General features: G+C 45.5%; 1 protein-coding gene across 1 annotated transcript; it reads left to right on the forward strand.

Moving 5' to 3' along the window:
• Window positions 1-416: 416 nt before the first annotated feature.
• Window positions 417-19,457, forward strand: UNC119 (unc-119 lipid binding chaperone). The gene is made up of 5 exons (XM_050322062.1): window positions 417-570; window positions 10,468-10,581; window positions 11,501-11,603; window positions 12,678-12,850; window positions 13,897-19,457. Exons 1-5 carry the CDS (start codon window positions 450-452, stop codon window positions 14,007-14,009), a joined length of 624 nt encoding a protein of 207 aa, XP_050178019.1. The 5' UTR covers window positions 417-449; the 3' UTR covers window positions 14,010-19,457.
• The last annotated feature ends 1,400 nt before the right edge of the window (window positions 19,458-20,857 follow it).

The raw sequence follows: 20,857 nt of genomic DNA on the forward strand, positions 1-20,857 counted from the left end.
GCAGTTATGGCACTGGGGGGCAGGTAGTGGAGTCTGCCCTGTTGATGGGTGCAGAGCCCCTGGGGGGCTGCCACACCCTAGCGGGGTCCAGCTAAGTGCTCCTCTGCTGTGTGTCAGGTTATGAGGATGTTGCCCCTGTGCTCTCCGCAGCAGGTGAGGGGGGTCTATCCCCACCACCCCTGCGTTCCTGGGGGGCTGCCCCCCGCATGCAGGGGCGCTGGCGTGGGGGAACTCCCATCTTCTCCAGCAGAAACCCTCCTGAGCCCCGGGGAGCAGCGAGGGGGTCCGTGTTGCCCTTTCCCTCCTTTCCCCCCCGCCTCCCCGCGGTCCGGGCGGCGCTGTGCCGGCAGGGGCGGGCCGGGGGCGGTGATGGCGATGCCCCTCCCGGTGCGGCGGCGCGCAGCGGGGCCGGGGCCGGGGCCGCTCACACCGGCGGCGGCGGCGGGGCCATGAAGGTGAAGAAGAGCGGCGGGGCCGGGGCGGCGGCGGCGGCGAGGACCGAGGAGGAGCTGGGCCGAAAGGCGCTCATCGGGCCCGACGACGTGCTGGGGCTGCAGCGGGTCACCAGCGGTGCGTACCGGGGATGGAGGCTGTGCTGGGGAGCCGAGGGGGGTGCAGGGCATGGGGACCGTGTCCCCGTGGGGCTGGCGACGGGGTTAACCCCTGGGGGAAAGAGGGAGCCGGCCCCCCTCTCCCCGGGGGACAAGGAGCGGGGATGCACCATCGCAGGGGAAAGGCTCTGTGCCGGAGGTCTGAGTACCACCGGAGGACCAGGGGACGCCTCCCCCAACCCGGGCATGCCCGGAGCTGGGGATGCAGCCCCTCGCCCCAGGGATGCGGTCCCTCAACTCTGGTCCTACATCTAGGGTGGGATGCTCCTCGCTGCTCTCCACATCATCCCTTTCTTGTGTCTGTGCCTTAAGTGAAGCCCCCCTCCCGTCCTCCCCCGTGCCCCCACGGCAGTGGGGCAGGCTGGATCCCTGGCCACAGCATGGGGGGCTTCACTGCAGCCCATCCTTCAGCCCCCCTCCTCCAGTATCTCCCTTCCCAGTATAGTACTCCTGGTCTTAAGAGCATCCTGGGGACTGGTGGGTAGAAGTGTGTGGCTGGAGGGTCTCTTGTGCTTGACAGAACAGCTCAGTTGGGACTGTCTGCTGCCATGGACCTACTGAGGTAGCAGCATACAGGGCTGGGGGAAGGCGAGGACAAGGGGGAATAGCTTCACACTGACAGAGGACAGGTGTAGATATTAGGCAGAAATTCTTCCCTGTGAGAGTGGTGAGGCACTGGCAGAGGTTGCCCAGAGAGGCTTGTGGCTGCCCCATCCCTGGGAGTGTTCAAGAGTAGGTTGGATGGGGCTTGGAGCAACCTGGTCTAATGGAAGGTGTCCCTGCCCATGGCAGGGGGTTGGAACTACATCTTTAATGTCCTTTCAACCCAACCCCTTCCATGGTAACACATGTGCCTCAGGTCAGCCTGGCCTCCGTGATGCCCAGGGAGGGTTTGCCCTGGTGCCCCAAAAAGACCTTTTTGCATGTCCTGGGACCTTTGGGTTGTCTCTCAGTACTGGCAGGTTGAGCAGGAGGAGGAGGCTGGGGGTCTGGCTGTGCTCCCCTGTGTCTCACAGTGCTCTGCAGTGTGGTGTCAGAGCTGGGAGGCCAGGACTGTGGGGTGTGACGAGCCCCAGAGAGGAAGGATGCGGCTGTGGGTGCTGGTGCGTGCAGGCAGCTCTCCGGGGCTGCTGTGTGAGCAGGATGGGAGGGGACGCAGTGCCAGCTCTCAGGAAGGGGTTACAGAAGCTCGTTTGAGAGAGGGGCTGCTGGTGCTGGGGGTTCCTCGGGTCCCCTTCTCCGAGCTGAGCTCCTGTGCTGGGCTGCAGCAGCGTGATTCACTGCCCAGGCCCAGAAATCCCCTGCCTGTAGCAGGGAGAGCCATGCAGCAGGCACTGAAGCATCCTGCCAGCATCCCTGGAGGAGCTGCTGCTGGATGGTGAATCCAAGCTGTGTTAAGCACTGTGTGCTCACTTCATGGCAGCCTGTGTGTCCCTGCCCTCGTCAGTGCTGTCTGGAGAGGACAGGGCCACCCTGCACCCTTGCTCCTGGGGTGTGCAGACCTCACGTGGCATCAGTGTGGATGGTGCATGGCTCTTGGCAAGCATCTGCATTCCCAGGGCACAGGGAAGGCTTATCTGGTCAACCTGACTTCTGAGCCAGGCTGGGAGCGGAGGTGGTCATTGTCTGCATCTTCCAACCGTGGGGCAGCACGCTCTGGAGCACAGGGAAGATGTGAAATGCATGAAAATGTTTTGCTCCCCTCCTGCTTTGAGAGCTGCTGGTACCAGGGTAGTGCAGGGGTGCAGATGGGTCACGTCAAACGACAGACAGGCACTGTGAGGATGCCCCATGGTTCACAGGGGAAGTGCTTTCTGTCCTGCTGGGTACATGGGAGCCAGCAAACTCTGCATCTGAAATCCTCAGTGTGAATCTGGGGATACAGGTAAACAACACATCCACGTTGAGCATGTGGTATCTTATCTTACCTAGGAATGCTTTGCAGCTCCCCTTCTCAAGCTCAGTTTTCCACCTGGGTTTAACAGAGAGCAAAGATACTAGGATATTTTTCAGGTCTTTAACACCTAGTGATTATTTGGGGCATTTTGTGGCCTTTTCTCATTTCCATGCTCTTAAAAACAGATGGCCAAAAATACCAATATGAAACTGTTCCACTCTTCTGCTCTGAGCAGCAGGGAAGAGGAAGGAGCAGCTGTGAGAGAGCTCATGGCTGCCCCAGGCCCAACCTTTCCCCTTGGAGATGCTGAGTTGGGGCAGACACCACACCCTGTTGCAACAATTCTGGCTTTGATGCCCAGAATTGTGGAGCTTCACACAGTTTGAAGTTGAAGGAGGAGTTGGTGGTGGGGCAGCAGAAATGTCCTGGTGCCCTGGATGTCCTCTCTTCTTCCTGATAGAGGATAATCCATCTTTATCCAAAATCACGGGCCAGTGGCACGGCAGCTCGCACTGTCGAGGGACTGTGTAGTTAAGCTGAGTCCTGCCCAGGGTCCTGGGGTGGCCTGGCCATGTTTTGACATTGCTCTGGGAGGGCTTGGTACCACAGGAACGTGTTTTAAGGATGCTTGCACCATGAGTAGCCTGTGTGTTTCTGAAAGGCCTGCCAGCCTGTGTGGGCAGAGGTGAATGCTAGCTACAGCATAGAATGGTTTGGGTTGGAAGGGACCTTGAAGGCCATCTCATTCCAAACCCCTGCCCTAGGAACACCTTCCATTAGACCAGATTGCTCCAAGCCCCATCCAACCTGGCCTTGGACACTCTCAGGGATGGGGCAGCCACAGCTTCTCTGGGCAAACCTGTGCCAGGGCCTCCCCACCCTCACAGGGAAGAATTTCTTCCTCATGATCTTTCCATCAGGAAGCACAGCTGGTCTTTCCTTTTGCAATAGGTACAGCTGACAAATGACCAAATATGAGATGCCTGGGGCTGGGAGGGGTGGTGGTGATGCAGGATGTGGCTCTGTGGCAGGACACCCTGTCTGTGGGCAGCCAGGGGAGCCAGCTGGGCTCTGCTCCTAATGTGCCTCTAATAAGCTTAAAAGGGGGGAGTTGTGCAAACTGCCCTGCATATCCTGTGTCCTTTCAATGTTAAATTCTCCAGCACCTCCAGGCCCATAACATTTCCGGGCATGTGGGGGGTCCAGCCTGACAGATCTGGGATGCTGCCCTGGGATATCTGGGCCTTTTGGCCGGGCTGGCTCTGGCGTTGCTCCAGCTGGATCAGGTGTAAGGCGAGCAGACCATTTCCTTTGCAATTAGCAAGATTTGTTACTCGCTCACACAACTGTGGTCAGAAAAAGCGGAAAAGCCTTATGACGTGATTAATTTAAGATTAGTAAAGGAGTGGGGCAGAGCTCAGTTCAAATTGCAATTAATTACTGAAGCAACAAGAGGATCAGAGGAGTCAGATACGTAACAAAAGACAAGCTCCATCCTCCGAGGCTGCCCTGCTTATCACCTGCACACTTTGTCTGTAATACAAGATTAAGTCATGCATTTTAGGTTTTATTCTAAAGCTGATTTTATTTTAGCAAACCAAGGGGTTAAATAATGGATTACATACTTGGAAACAATTTCAAAACAAACCTGTATTTTTAAATAAGGAACACATACGTAATCATTTCTGAAAGTAATCTCTTCCTCGAGCTGTCATTTGGGATTTCTTTGAGACTTCTCTAGGCAGCTTTAGCTAAAGGCCAGCTTGGCTGCCTCAGTGGGTCGAGCAGGGTAGACCTTTCCTATGTGACTTTCATGCCAGTTTCCCTGTAGTCAAATAAACAAAAAGCTAAATAAACCATTTCCCTGCCCTCTGCCTCAGCAGTTCAAGTCCTGTAAAGCTGAACCAGCCAGGATCAAATCTATTTCTAAAGCCATAGGGTTTGGATAAGCAAGGACCAGGACGGTACACAGGGAGGGAGGCATTAACAGGAATGTGAGGCAGATGTGCATGAATCAATCTTCAAAGCCACTCCTGGACCATGACTTCCCTCCCCAGTTAATTGGGAGAATGTATTTTATTAGGAGCTCTGACGAGCTGCGGGTGTTTGTGAGGATGTTAATGAATCACTGTTCTGACTTGTCCAGGGCTGTGATGTGTTGATGTGTTTTGATGTGCTGATTTCTTGTCTCAGAGTGATATCCCAGAGCTGTGCCAAGCTGCTCTCTCTGTGACTCTTCCCTCAGCACCCCCACATAGGCTGTGAACCTTTCCAAGGCTCTGTGACACCACGTGGCTCGGGGTGTTGTGTAGATGAAGGGTGTTTTTGGAAGTCTCACAGTACAATATGGGCTGTTAAGATTCTCAGGGGCAGCACACATGGTGTGTGTGCCACAGGATTCCTCCTGCTGACAGGGTCATGGGTTTGAGCCATCCCTGGTGGAAATGGCAAAGGTAAGAGGAAAGCTGTGGAATCCACCAGGGGAGTCTGGGCAAAACCGGATGGCTTTGGCTCAGCCCCGTGTAAGAGCAAAAATAGCTGATTTTGTTAATGTTGTGCACGAGGTTTCAGACTTCGAGTGTAATCAGCGTGAAAAGGGGGCAGGAAAAAGTGTTTGGATGCTTTGGAGGTGGGGGAAGAACAGCTCCATCCTTCCTTAACAATGCCTGCAGGGCTGTGATCAAATTAATTGTGAGACGGTGAAGTCTGGAAAGCTCTAGCTAAAAAAAAAGAAAAGAAAGGGGAAAAAAAAAAGGAGATGAGCAAGCTACCACAAAAAGCAGAGCCTGGTGAGCTGTGCAGTAGGACTCAGCACCTGAGGGGCTCTGGGGACCTTGGAAAGTGCCCCAGCTCAGAGTCTGATGGGCTGCACCCCTCTGCTTCATTCACAGTGTTGGTCAGTAAATGTGCTGCTGTGGAAAAACTCCCGTGGGAACCTTCTAGTGCAGGATTTTTCCTCTGGGGCATCGCAGCAGCCTAATTCCAGAGCTAGGTGGGAGGGCAGCTGCCTCCCTCCCTATGTAACCCCCCCAGTCTTTGGTTACCAAACCCCACGGCTCTAGAAATGGAGTGTATTCTGGACCCTGGGTGGCTTAGTTTTACAGTGCTTGAACTGCTAAGGTAAAGGGCAGGGAAGCAGTTTATTTTTTTCTTTAATTGACCTCCTGTTGTCTGGGCAGGTGTATCAATACCACCTGGAACCTGCCCTGCCTTCCCCTCGAGGTCCTGCACTGTGTCCTGCGTCACTGCTTGGCATCTTCGCGGGGTTTGGGCTATTTTTGCTCACTTCCTTCTGAGACTCTTCAATCTGATAATCTCCTAATCTCCAGCTCCTGGCAATTCCTCTGCAGTTCTCTTTGCTTTATACCTGGCTTAGGTCTTGGGAGTTGTCTTCAAAATAGCTCCTGACCTTGTTGGTTAATGCATGTTAAGAAATAGACCTGCATAGCTACAGGAGCCTTCTCATTCATTCCCTAAATTCTTGTTATTGCCTGTGTGGGGAGAGAAATTCCTGTTTCAAGTCACTACCCTTCCATGAGTCTCTTGTACGGCATCTCCTGATTTGCACTCATTTTCAGGGCCAGATTTTGAGTTCTTTCTTACCCCAGGTGCACTCTGCTTTCCTTTATGGGCTCTTAAGGTCTTAAAATAGGAGCTGCCCAATCTGGGCTTAGACTCTGATGAGCACCACAGAAATATCCGTGGTGTCTGTGAGAGGGGACACGTGCTTTCTTCTGATTGCAGAGAAGAAGGGATCTTGAAAGTAGCACAACAAGGAGTGTGAACCCTATTGCCATAAACCATAAACTCTTCTTGATAAAATGTGCCTAGTGGGGTGGTTGCAAAGGAAATTTGAAAATACAGGATTGATTTTAGCTTTCTCTGATGAGGATCAAACACCTAATCTTATCCACTGGGTAACTGGAACATCAGGAAGAGGGCCAGAGGAGAAAGTGCCTTTGTTAGCTTTCTTTTTGTATTATCTAGCCCTGTGTTATCCCTCACCTTTTGTGCTCCTCTGTAACACCAGGTGTTAAAATACAAGGCTAGAAATATGCACCAGGGTTCAGGATGTGCCAGTGTTTACAGGCAGTGCCTGCTGGCATTATCTAGGCTGTTTTGATGGTTTATTTTGCAATTTTGTTTGGATTTGGGAAGGAAGGAAGTTTTCCTGGATGAGAACTGGCTCTTCTCCTCTTCTCTGGATTAGAGAGAGAACTGATTAGAGAGAGAACCCCCTCAGAACTGTAACAGTGAAGGAGCATCCCCTATGTCCGAGAACAAAGCTAGAGTCCTCTGAACTGTTTGGGATGGTTTTGGGATCACCTTTGTCCTACAAAGGGAGTAGGAGAATTCATGAAGGAATTCGTCGAGCCAGGCTCGGGAAGTCAATCACCTCTGCTGCTTCCTCAGACCACCACAGTGCTGTTTGTTGTGATCCTAACTCTTCAAAACCATCGTAGGTATTAAGATAAAAACCATCTCTAATAGTAGGGAGTTACAGATCTTTGGGCAGGATCCAGACATTATGGGAAGGAAGCTGGAGAGGCACCATCAGGAGTAGTGATGTGTAAGTGAGAAGTGGCTGCTAATGCCAGGCTTGGGCAGGTTTCAAGGGTTTGCTGTTTCCTCTGAGATCAAGTTCAACTCAGTTGGTGAACGATTTCCAGGACGAGTTTGGGGATGGGGATCTGGGATATGGCAATTCCCTGGGCTTTAGGGAGGAGTGGGAAATGCTCCTCTTTTGTGACCTGCTTTTGCAGTGGGTACTTTGAGACAAAAGCCAATCTGATGGGTTTCCTACAGCAGTGCTGGTGTGTCTGTCCCTTTATCCCTTGCTCAGAGCGTGCTCTGTCCTCCCTAAATCAGGTGAGTACTGAAGGCTTGGTCAGGGACATACCATGATTATTCAGTTATTAACAGGGAAACAGCACAACCTGCTCCAGGGGAAGTGGAAGAAAGGAGAAAATATTCCGTCCTAAGAAACCAACCCACCGTTCTTGTAACGATCCTCTCCACAGGGGTTTGAGCTGCCTCATGCCTAACTAAAATAACCATGGATGCTGCCTGCTTTCCCCAAATTGTGGCCATGGTGAATTAGGATAAGGAAAGCAAATGATACATTTAAGTGAGTCACGAAAGTGTGGGCAACTGGGCCCTACAGTAATTTAAAAATAAGTATGGGATGAGATTAGCAAATCTGACAGTGCTCAGCTGAGCAGAAGGATCTGCCAATTGCAAGCAGCCCATTCCCAATAAGACCTTCCAGTGTAGCCGGAGGCTCCTGTTATGTATGGGGAAAAAATCAGCACGTGGCTACTTTGATTGATTTTTGAACAGGAATAGCAGAAACAAATATAATACAGACTGAGAGGAATAGATATTCCTCTGGTTTTTTTCCCTTCTAGGAGACTGGGCACTGCCAGGGGAGGAAAAAACACTTGATTGCAGTATTCTGGCAGCTGAGCTTCCCGGATGTCATCCAGTTGTATCCTGACATGTTGATTTAAAAAAAAAAAAAGGTTTTTAAAAAATATTTTCAGGGCAAAAGGAGTTGGAAAATGCAATGTAGGGGTGCAAACATCAATGAGCAGGAGCCTGGTGGGGATTCTACCCGGGGTTTACTCCTCTTTGGAGGCTCTGCTTGGCTCTCCTCTGCTCCAGATGAGTCATGGACACTGTTACTGCAGCAACGCTGCTGCCAAGGAGGGGGATAAAGCTGTTGCCATGGTGCTGGATGGGCAGGAATTCTGCAGGAGTAAAAACACTTAATAATTAACTTGCAGACAAACGCGGCTTCAGATTTGCCCGCGTGCTCTAGGGAAGGTGTCCTGGGCTCCCAGGCGACTGCCCCTCTTCCGTACAGCCCCTCGCCTTCCCGGGAAGCAGCCGATGGCCATGGGCCCAGGGAGGCAGAGCTGCACTGTGGGAAGCTGTGCCTGCTTCCATCAATTTGTATTTTACGTGTGGCTGCTCGGAACTGGGAAGCTGTAGGACGGGTTAAGAATTTGGGTGGCTGATGTGTCAGAGCTTAAAATCACAGTGTAATTGCAGGACATCCCCCTGAGGAATGCTAAACATCAGGGCTTAAGGCAAGGGCTTGGTTTAAATGTCTGTTCAGTCTTCTTGGCTACTGGTAAAGACAATTTTGTGCAGTTTTGGGGCTATTTGACCAAACAACAGCCTGGCGTTTTCTTGCGGTAGTAGAAAAGTTGAGCTTTTAGCTTGTTTTGCCTGATAATGCGAGTGCTGGTGTTAGTTTTTCCTTGTGCTGTGTTGATAGGGAAGGGAAAATCCCTGCCAAATGCCAGGGATGCTTTGAACACTGTCCTCTCTCTTAAAGCCCATTTATAGAATTGTAGAATCTCGGAGTGGTTTGGGTTGGAAGGGACCTTAAAGGTCATCTCGTTCCACCCCTGTGCCATGGGCAGGGACACCTCCCACTAGACCAGGATGCTCCAAGCCCCATCCAACTTGGCTTTGAATGCTTTCAGGGATGGGGCATCCGTAACCTCTCTGGGCATTCCTTTGAGCATTCACCATATGGGGACGTTGGAGAGCAGTAGAACTGTCCAGAGAGAACATTTAACACCTCTGTTCCTTGTACTGAGTGTACTTGGACAGTTCGCCAAGTTATGGAGATTTGGAAGGAATAAAAGGCTTCGAGGAAAATGTTCATGCCCAGCAGCCCAGGAGCAGTCGCTCAGAGCGGTCCAGGATTTGTTGTACCTGTGCTGAAGTTGGGTTGTCATGGGCAGGTCCGAGCTCTGGGCACTTGTAACTTGTTTTTATGTAATCAGTGACTGAGCCTAAGGTGGATGGATGTGTCTGAATTTCAGAAATAGGAAAGCAGACAGAAATAAGTGATTAGCTCAGATTAACAACAGGAATTAGTAGCTGAGAAAGTGCTAAGAATTAGAATGTTAAAGTATTATTTTCACCTTGGAACCTCCAAAACCAGTCTCCCACATCAAGCAGATGTGCAGCTGTTTGAAAGCTGACCTGACTTGTCTACGTACAGCATTTATTTAGATTTGTCAGGATAAAGTAAGTTATTGGAGCTGTTTTCAATCTGTGCTGTATATGCAGTGGAAATGAGGCACCACTGCTTATTCCCCAGGGAGGAGGCTGATTCCCATGCCAGGAGCTGGCTCAGGGCACGTCAAGGCTGAAGGCTAAATCCATGGGGTTTCAATAGTGGAATCCTCATCTCTGGAAGTGTTCAAAAGCCATGTGGATGCAGCAGCTGGGGACATGGTTTGGTGGTGGACACGGCTGGGTTAATGGTTGGACTCGGTGATCTTAGAGGGCTTTTCCAACCTCCACAGTTCTGTGATTCTGTAATGATTTTCTCCCAAAGACACTGACTCTGCTGGAAGTGGGGATGTGCTCTGCTCCCTGTTTTCCTAATACAGGGAAAGGCTTCAATGCCATTTTCAGTGCTGAGGAAAACAAGTCCTTATGTGGAAGGAGTATCAGTGGAGAGCAGAGGCCACCCTTTGTCTGCAGAGGGTTGGAGCAGGGAGGTGGCACAAGGGAGGGCACTCCTGTTCCAGTTAAGTGCAGTCGGCTTAGTGCTCTCAAAGCTGCTTAGCACTTGCATTCTGCCATAGGGCAGTTTTTAAAACAGGCAAAGCCTCTTACATTGGAAAGGCTGGGATTTGATGGAGGTGCTGACTAGTCTGAGTACCCTGGGAGTAAATGGATGCAAAAGTTGCTGGCACAGGGTTGGGAAAAGGTGATGACCTCTGGGTGTATGGGGGAGAGAGGCCTTTTCCCTGTCCTGTCCGAGTAGGGCATTGAGAAATGAGATTCTTCAGAGACATCAGTTTTGAATTAAAATTGGCAGTAGTGGGGATGCATTTGGGCTGCTCTCACTGCTTGTGTGGCCTCCAGAGAACAGCTAGAAATTTCTGGTATTTCAGGGCAGCCTTTATTCAAATTTGCTTTCCTCTGCAGATTATTTGTGCACTCCAGAGGAAAATGTTTACAAGATAGACTTCACCAGGTTTAAAATCCGAGACATGGAGTCTGGCACAGTCTTGTTTGAAATCACCAAGCCAGCAGCCTCAGGTGAGTGCACACACAAAATAACATTTCCATGAACAAACACATGCTGGTGTCTGCTTCCCTTTGCCTTTTCCCTCTCCTTTTACTCTATACATTTCCCCAAAACAGGAGATGCTCTTGACTGCAGGAGGGCTTGAGTCTCAGCTTGCAGCAGAAATGTTTTTCAGGTGTCTCTTTGTACCAGCACGGTGAGCAGAGCTCGCTGCTGCTGTGCTCTCACGGTTGCCATCTGTGACGGGAAAGGACAGATGGATGTTGTAAACAGAAGCAGAGGAGGAGGAGCAGGAGATCACCGTGTGGTTGTTTCTTGGCTGTTTATCAGCTTGTGCCTCCCCTCCCGTGCATAGTTTTGCTGTTAGTTTAACGTCTTTCACTAAGGAGGTGGGAAAATGATATTTCCAAAAGGGAGAAACTTTGTCAATTGGGCAAATCAGACAAACTGAAGATTTGCCTTTTTTCGTTTTTTCTGAATTTTTAGATGGCACTTGTAACCATCCAAGTGTTACCTGTTGCCAGTGGTAATAAAAATCTGGGGCTACTGTTTTTTTCCTCGTTGTGCACTTAGAACCCTTCCCCACCTTCCTGCAGGTGAGAGGAAGTTTTCTGTAGCTTGTGGGTAGCAAACCAGACATGCTAAGGGGAGATGGCTTGTTCAGAGTCACTCTGCAGTCGTGATCTGAGGTAGGAGCAGTGAATCACTTCAGAAGGTGAGCAGTGACTCAGAATAAAGGTCCATCTTCCAGTACTCCATCTCCAAGTGACCAGCAGCGGATGCCTCAGGACAGGAGGAGGGTGAGCTCACCATCAGGCTTCCTCAGAGCGGCCGCCTGGCTCACGTTACCCAATAACGTGATCACAAGTATTTCCACCGGGTTTCTGTTTCTGAGATGACTCTGACAGGGTTTGCTTTGCGCTTTTCCAGAGCGTGAGCACAATGACAGGAAGGACGTGGACCCCAACGCCGGACGCTTCGTTCGCTATCAGTTCACCCCGGCCTTTCTCAGGCTGCGGCAAGTGGGAGCCACGTGAGTAACTCCCCTCTGCTGCTGCTTCTAAGCACAGGAAGCAACTGAAATCCTAGAGAAAATGTCTCTTCCATGTTGATCCTGTCAGGAAGTTGATGTAATTGGGAGCTTTTGTTGTCAGTGAGGGTCTCCACGTCTCTCTGCTGGATGCCTCGCCTTCTCCATCCCTGTAGCTTGTTTGTTTACCTCAGAAATGGTGTTGAAGAGATTGATGCTAAAAGGGGCAAAATAAGGTGGGAAGAGTACCCAGAGAAGAGGTGACCCTGGAGAGACCTTAGAGCATTTTCCCATGCCTAAAGGGGTTCCCAAGAGAGCTGGAGAGGGACTTTGGACAAGGGCCTGGAGTGACAGGACAAGGGGAAATTGCTTCGCACTGACAGGACAGGGTTAGATGGGGTATTGGGAAGAAATTCTTCCCTGTGAGCGTGGTGAGGCCCTGGCACAGGTTGTCCAGAGAAGCTGGGGCTGCCCCATCCCTGGAAGTGTTCAAGGCTAGATTGGATGAGGATTGGAACAACGTGGTGTAGTGGAAGGTATCCCTGCCCATGGCAGGGGGAGTTGGAATGATAAAGTCTTTAAGGTCCTTTCCCACCCAAACCTTTCCATGATTCTATATTCCAGCTCTTTTCTGTGCATTGTAGTTTATTTGTCAGAGGCTTCTGCCAGCTTTGGAAGATTTATCTTTCAGTTTCCACACTGCACTCCCCGAAAAACATTGATCCACAGATACATGTGAAATGATGAGGTCATGTTTGACCTTTGCCATGTCTGGCAGTGCTGCTTGCATCCTTCAGTAAAGCACCACAAAATCTGACACCTAAAGAATTGTCTTGCTTGTCTCTATTTTGAGTAAAACCAAGGAAAATATAGTATAACCTATGGTTTGTAATGCTGTGTTTTGTCCCTGTAGAAGGCTTTAATAAAAAGAGGAAATGATAATTTAGTTAGTGTCGTGGATTTATATTTTTGGCTTTTTTATTATTTTTTTTTTCAGAGCTCTCTTCTGCCTTCTGGGAATGCTCCAAATCTTATTTAGGCAAGAAAGCTCACATCAATCCTACCCTTCTTTTTCAGGGTGGAATTCACAGTAGGGGACAAACCCATTAATAATTTCCGTATGATTGAGAGGCACTACTTCCGCGATCAGCTGCTGAAAAGCTTCGATTTTGAATTTGGCTTCTGCATCCCCAGCAGTAAAAATACCTGTGAGCACATCTATGAATTCCCCCAGCTCTCGGAGGATCTCAGTAAGCTCGCTTTCATTTCTGGGTTATCACACTGTCATGTTCATCTGAGGTGGTTTGGGGGGGCCCTTTCTTAAAAGCTGTCTATAAAGAGTATGTTGGGTAGAATAATTCATACTTTTAGATCTGTGTTAACGCTGATTTTGTTTTCTGGTAGCTTGCATGTCATCACCCACCAGAGTTGCTTGTTTAGTGTGTTTTTTTAATTCATAAAAGGGAAGCTTCATATCAGAGAGAGAAAAAAGATAATTGTGTTATAAAACAACCAAAAATGGGATTAAAAAAGCATCCAATAAATGGGTGACTTAAATGTTATGTTCTGTTTTAATGTTTGATGTGCTATATTGAGAGCTCAAGAGGTTTTAGTATGAACATAACTTTTATCTTCTCTCCTCTCCCAAGACACAATAGCACAAGCACTAAATCTGTGTGATCTTATTCTTTACAACCCCTAATTGTGTATGTCAGCACTAATATTACAGTCTGTGGAAAATACAGTGAGACACTGCTGCCTGCTTGTTATCAGACCAGAACAAATTTCTTTTGAGCTCACTGTTAATCATGTTTTGCTTTTAAAAAATCCCCCAACAAAATAAATCCTGGAAACTGTAGTGTGATCTCATTTTGAGGTTACATGGGGCACTTACCCTTTTATGGTGCCTTGATGTATTTGGATTATGAACATTTTTCATCCCTGAAAGTGTTCAAAAAAATGTCCAGATGTGGCACTTGGGGACATGGTTCAGTGGTGACTGTGGCAGTGCTGGGTTAGTGGCTGGACTTTATGATCTTAGAAGGCTTTTCCAACATAAATGATTCCCTGGTTCTCTAATTCTGTGATTATGTTTGAGTTGTCTTAAAGATACTGTCAGCAGATGGTTTGGGTTGGTTCCCATTTGGGTTTTTCACCTGAGAGTTTGCTGCTGTCTGAGCAACGCTGTGAAACCCTAAAACCCTGCCTGAAACCCTGCGGAGCGTTTCCTCAGCAGGCCTGCAGTGTGACCCTGATAATTTTGTTTGGTTTTTATTCCTTTTTTTGTGCCCTGCAGTTCGAGAGATGATCCTTCATCCCTACGAGACACAGTCGGACAGTTTCTACTTTGTGGACAACAAGCTCGTGATGCACAACAAGGCAGATTATTCATACAGTGGAGGACCTTGAGCGCAGGACGGGCCGTGCTGGCCTCCCCTTTCCTATGGAAGTCGTCAGGGATACCAACACCTTCAGTTCTGTTGCCTGCAGTGTCAACTGGACAAGGATCCACAAACCAAGGACTCTTTGCCACAGTAGGAGTTTCATGACTAAATTTGCCGGTCTCATCTCTTTTGAGCTTTGAAGCAGACCCAGTTCTTCAGAACTTTAAGCTAAATGATCTTTGGATACCACTTCCCTAAGTTCTTTAAGTGTCTGCTTTGAAAATGGCCTTGTGGGACCTGGGGGATTTTGCCCTAATTCTATGAATTTGTGCTCTTGCCCTCAAGTATCTTTTAGGACATGATTGCTTTCCCAAAGAATGTAATCAGAGAAACCACATGAGTGGATGGATGCAGAGGCAGAGGTTTGGATGGTTGTTTTATTTTGTCAGTGCTTCAAAGGCCAATTTAACTTGTCCATCCCGTCAAAAATGTCGAGCATAGCATCTCACAAAGGCAAGTTTCATCTTTAGATTGGCTATCTCCATAAGTATTTAATCCTTTAGTTTTGGTCCTTCTATTTAATGTTCTCTTTAATCCTGGAAATGCCAAAACTCGCAATGAAGACCAGTAGTTTAATGACAGAGCTGTTTTAATTGGGTAATGTCCTTCCACATTTCAGATGAAGGTAAATTACCATTGTGGGTCTATGAACCTCCATAAGTACCTTCCATTCATTTCAGGTTTTGCAGAATAATCAGGAAAAATGGAAGGATTTTAGCTTTATTTAACATTTTCACATAGCTAACGTTCAGCCTATTCATGCTACACATTTCCATGTCTATTTTTTTCGCCTCTGCTTGATATGAAGATAAGGGCTTCAGCACTGCTTGTTAGAGCAACACTTTCATTTGTCTATGGCAGCTGGAGAGTGTGGGATTTCCAATTTTCTATTTGTATCTGCATTTAAAGAATGTTATGACAGTGCTTTCCCTTTGTTAAAAATGTTTCACATCGATAATTAATACAGGTGAAACAGTCTAATAGTGTACAAGTTAAAAGCACAGGAAAAAAATTAGCAAGAGCTCTCTCTTCAGACTCTGGAAGAAGTTTAAGACAAATTTTACCCGAGAAGTAGCAGCACCAAGATTAAACCAGTATGGGGTGGCCTGTTGTCATGAAACCCCTACTCTAAAGGTCAGTTCACTGATACTTAAAATAAAAAAAAAAGAAAAAAAAAAGGCAGTTGAAGTTTGTAGATATTTCTATAAATATTTGATGTCTCCATGTCTAATTCTGTGAGTTGAAGTGGAACATTCTATGTTAGCCTCGGATAGGTGTGATTGTAATAATTTTTACAAAATACCATTTCCAGTTGTGCTGAGCATCTTTTTAGTCGCAGCCTACGTCAAACAGGATTACAAATCCAAGTGTAGCCGTCTGCCGAAGAACAGGGAGGTTTTGTGCTCTTGTTGGGGTTGTGGTCACTGTTAAATGTGTCACAGGTTGTATTTGGCTTGGCTTTCTTGAATTCTGAGAGAGGATGCAGTTTTCTAAAGAAAACACAGTGAGTTTAGGTTACAGCACAGAGTTTTTATTAAGCTTGGTAGCTACGAGAGTATGTAAAGTTCACTGATTTTACACAACTAGTAGTTGTAGTAATTCTTATCACAATGAGACTTGTATTTATCACTATTTTTTGTCTCTAGTGTATTAAATCATACAGCTAGCCTATGGCTGACTGATCTGTTTGAGAGATACAAAGAATTTCCTCATTATTTGTATAATGCTCTGAGCTACTGATCATTGATTTTACAGCACAATAATTACTGAAGGTGAAAATAGTTTCAAAAATTTTGTTATTCCCCCCCCATTTCTTTTTGCATCCAGGCTGTTAAACTAGCCTATATACAATGACATTTTGCAAGTTTAAATGGTTTTCTGAATTTTGTTTCAACTCTTGAAGGAGACAATATGTTGATTTAGAGACAGAAGAGAGTATGTGTGTTTATGATTAGCACCCTGCACAGGGTTTTTTGGTGGTATTTTTCACCTGCTGTTCATAAGAGTCACTTCTGTGCATAAGATTTTTAAAAGACTGTTAGGAATGGTACTTGCCCAGAATCACCAGCCGTATGTTTGATATGGAAATACACATCTCACTATGTCTTGGTGACATTAGTTATACTTTGGTGTTGACTCTTGGGTCATTGTGCAGAGTTTCCTCTCTGTACAGGACGTTGTTGTCACTTGCAATAGTCATATTCTGCTCCTTTTAAGACTTTGGACTTCAAAACCAAAATAATTCGATAAAAATATTACTATAATCAATGGAAACTTGAGTGGTAGACACGGCCCTTATAAAAGAACCAAGAGAAAGTCACCGTGTCCCCAAGAGGGCAGTGTGTTGTTGGATGGACTTTCTGACACTGCATTTTAGGGTAGGTTTGAGGTGAAACAAAACAGTATGAATTATCTGCTGCTGATCTCCTGAAATCTGGTAATTTGTATTCTGTGGGTAGTAATTCCAGACTAACAGAAAATTTGGTGTGAATCATGTAGGAGATACTTTACTGAGCCAATTTGTTGTCTAGTATTATTAGGAATATTTTAAACCAGAAACAAAGATTGGGCATTTCCAATAAAATTAATTTTAACCTATTGTAGCTTTAGTTAAAGTTGGAGGAATTTTACTTGTTTTAAAAGTCCCCAGAGTTTGCTACAAATAACAAATTCTGATTCTTAAACCGTGGCAAACAACAAAACTTTCTGTGGGAAGTGTAATGAAGGTGCTTTTTACTGTGTTCCACTGGAGCAGTTATGACTGTTATCTCCCTGTTTTACTTGGAAAGGCCTTGTTAGCATTTCTTTGAGGTCATCTACATCCACAGTCTTTACAAACTTGTGGGAATCAGATAAGCTGTAAAGTGAAACCCACATTTTTCCCCTTAAATTGGCAGTTGATTCTTACTATAAACCAGTTGAAAAATTAAGTCTTAGCAGCCTTGTTCAGAGAAGAATTTGTTAATCTCCTGTTCTAGGTAATTATTTGGTATTTTAATATTAATTATTTGGGGTTTACTTTGAAATTTCATTGCGAAATTGCCAAGTAATGGCTCTGGAAAAAAAAAGAATTCTTGTATTTTCTTCCTTGGGCCCATTTTAAACATTGCTTTAATTAGCAACTGCAACTCTATTTTAACAAGCCAGCCTGGCAATTCAGGATGTGACTTTCCGAAAGTGAAAGAAAACATCTAAGAGCTAACCAAGATTATCTGCTAATAATGCCCTGCTGTTTCCTGTCATAAGACAGGATTATGTGTGTGCTTTACAGAGTGACTTAATCTTGGAAACAGAAACTAAGTCTCTGTGAGTGCTAATAGTGACATAATTTTTCTGAGAGACAGGGAAATTATAGCTCAGCGCGTTCTTTCAAGGAAATTATAACTCGACACATTTTTTCACGTTGTCAGCCTTGGATTCCTTGAAATGTCAGGTTTTTTTAAGAAAGGCAGCAGTAGTACATTGGTGGTGAGCTGCCATGCTGCATGCTCTATTTATTCACACTTCTGTGGCAGGAAGAGAACAATTTATTTTTAAAATTAACGCATCAACTGTCATTTAAATTCTAGAAATTTTCTGTGGCAAAAGCCAAAATTGTTTCAGTCAATTATCCTCTATGTGGTGACATTTATGAAATAACTGAATGATCCACTCTCCCTGACACCAAAGGATTTATTTATTTATTTTATTTAATGTAGGAAGTCTCTGTAGGCTTGAAAACAATGTGTTGGGGTTTAGTTCTTGCTCACAATCTCTCTCTATGTCTTGTTTTTGAGAAGGTCAGTAAGATGCTCTATTTTCCACCTTTATCCTCTGTTTGAGTTTCATTCCAAAATCCTGTGTAGTGTGTCACAGTGATGGCTGGCTGTGTGTGAAACATGCAGGCTACCAACTTCCAAATACCTTCAGTTTGAGAAAAGACTATTAAAGTATATTGAGAAATAGTGCTACATATCGACCTATAATAAATAAATTCCAATCTATGTAACAAAAATTATAGAGAACTCTTAGTCATGCAAAGATGGGGGGCTATTTAAGGTAAGAAAATGCTAATATCCAACAGCCATACTTAATAAGTATTATAAAAATGCTCTATTAATTATTCATAACCTGCAAAAGATGGTTAACAGCTCAATTTTAATTAGATCTGGTTAGGAAGGAAACTATAGAGATGATTTCGGGGGTGCAGGGGAGCAGCTAGGAATGTGTATGTATGGCACAAAAGCCGGGCAGATTTATGTGCACTGACTCTTTGGGGGAAAAAATGAAGGGAGAAGGGGACAAGGACAGGAAAAGAATTACTTTCAGCTATTTGGACCCAAGAGATTCAAGCCCGTGGTGAGTGTAAATGCATTTTCTCTTGAGTCTCAGTCAGCTGGGAGCCTAATTTCGTGGTTCTTCTCTATACCCCCAGCATAAGCACTACCTAAATTCATAGAAATGTTTCAATATTAATATTAAATGTCATTCACGGTTCGTATCATTTTCTGTACATGGAAATATTTGAAGTATTTGAAGAGTGTGATGCTCTAGGTCTCACGCTGCAGCTCAGTTGTTTTCTATGTCACTGGTCAGTGTGACCCAGCGGGTGAAATGGTGTTTGTGTGTCTGTAGCCTCCCTCCAACCCCTGTGTTCATGCCTGCTGTGATGTCTGCTTGTATCTTAACACACCCAGCAAACCTGTTTGAATGTGACATCGACTTTTTTTCGGCATAGCAGCAGCAGAGTTGTCTGTATTAAAATGTATTTATAAAAAAAAAATATATATCTATTTTTTGTGGAACGAAAGTAGGATTCTAGTTAATACACCATTGGGAAAATGTTAGACGCATTTTTACCGAGTTAATTTCTAATTCTTTGTACTTGTTAGTTACCTGATTTGTTTGCTAGGAGAACATCCACTGTGGCCCGTCCTGTGGCAAAGCAATGCACTGTCATGCAGAGAATCTGGTTTTCAGAAAACTGGGAGCCTTTTGTTTCCTTTTGGGACAGTAGGGAACTGAGTAGATAACCAGGAATAAAAGGAACCTTGGCACGGAATCCACTTCTGTGGCTTTGGCTTCAGTCACTAAACTGACTTACTGCAGATAGATATGTAGGGAGAGCAAAGATTGAGACTTTAGGATTAAAAAAAAAAAAAAATTAGATGCTACAATTTAGTCTTCCTGTAGGAGAAGGAGAGTCCTAACATTAATTTATACAAAGATTAAATAGGGACTGCACTTGCTTAAATTGATTTCATATTGGCAGCTTAGTCATCAATGTGCATACTAGGGAATATGCTTAACTTTTTCCATTACCTTGGAAAATGGTTCAAAAACATGTCACATCCGTTAGCAGGTGTTTCTTCTCCTGTAACAAATTGTAAAATGTAAAAAAAAAATTAAATAAATAAATTATTGATCCTAGAAATGAGGGTGATTGTCTGTTTTGTTTAAATATTTATATTAGCACATGAAAAACATTCAAACTTTTATTTCAGACCTCTTCCATCAATATCTGAACTCCAGTTTTGTGCAAATGTATGCAACCAGCTTCACATTTTGGTGATTGTAAACATGGGAAAACTCTGCAGTGGTTTGGGTAGTTATGTCAGTAAGACCAATCACATTAAAAGTGTTTAAGTGGGATTCAGCTTTCAGATTGGCAAAATATCTTGGGGTGTAATTAAAATAAATTAATATTGATTACAGTAATGGAACCAGCTTCTCAGGCTGTAATGAGGTGTATTGGGGTAATTCCACCTTGATGGCTTTGATATTTTAGTCAGAAATTCCTGGGAATATCTCTTATTTTCTCTGTGAGTAGAACGATTTACCAGCTCTCAGAGGAAAAGAAGTAGGATGTTTTTGTTTGAAAACATCTTCTATAATTCATTTTGATCCCACAGAATTACTGGGGACTCCTTAATAACACAGGATCCCGCAGTGTGTGCTGAAATTTGAGGAAGAAATTTATTAATACAAAGCTTTTCCTTTTGGGTTATGACTTGGAGCTGCATGAAACGCCTGGACTGAGCTCTGCAGTGAGGTGGATACCTGAGCACAGGTTTGTAATGTGACTTTTTCAGCTGAAGATACACTCTGAGTGTGACATCAGTTCTCTTACAGGCTCTCCCAAATCAGAGGCTTTGCCTGTACCTGTTCTCTGTGGTGAGATGTTATCTGCTGATTAAACTTCCTCTCGGAATTACCTGAACAGCTGGAAGCATCAGGTCTATTTTCTTAGAATTCTTGAAGCTGATTTCACTGAATACCTAAAGAGAAGAGAGAGCAAAATCAGTGCTGGTAACTCTAATAAGGCAGGTTAAACTCTCTGATTTTGATACTCAAGTATAATTACCTGGACTTGCTTAGAAATCTTCTGAGATTGAAAAGAACCTTAAAAAAAAAAAATCCAAATTTTATTCCTGTGAAAACTCCCCAGTGTTAAATGTCTGCCAAAAATACACTGCATTACCAATGCTTTTTTTTTTTTTTTTTTTTTCCCCTTTAGCTGGTATGTCAGCCTCATTTATTAATAAATATGCCTCATCATCCTGGAGATGTTCTCTGCTTTTCCTCAGATTCTTATTTCTTATGGCATTTGTCAGCTGCTTAGTTATTGTGGCAAATCTTATGTGTTCACCCCATGTTTCTATTTTATTTGTCATTGTTCAAGGGCATTCATCTGTCAGTGACTTGCTTTCCCTTAACCTTTCTTACTTGTAGGAAGAACACCTCTCAGTGATAAAATACTCCAAGTTCCTCAATTTTTCCCTGTAAGACAATGTATCTTATTTTAAAGATAATTTTAGAGATTACTGAAGTCTC

This window comes from Myiozetetes cayanensis, unplaced genomic scaffold, assembly GCF_022539395.1.
Source record: "Myiozetetes cayanensis isolate MyiCay16 unplaced genomic scaffold, myiCay2020 scf27, whole genome shotgun sequence".
Lineage (NCBI taxonomy): Eukaryota > Metazoa > Chordata > Aves > Passeriformes > Tyrannidae > Myiozetetes > Myiozetetes cayanensis.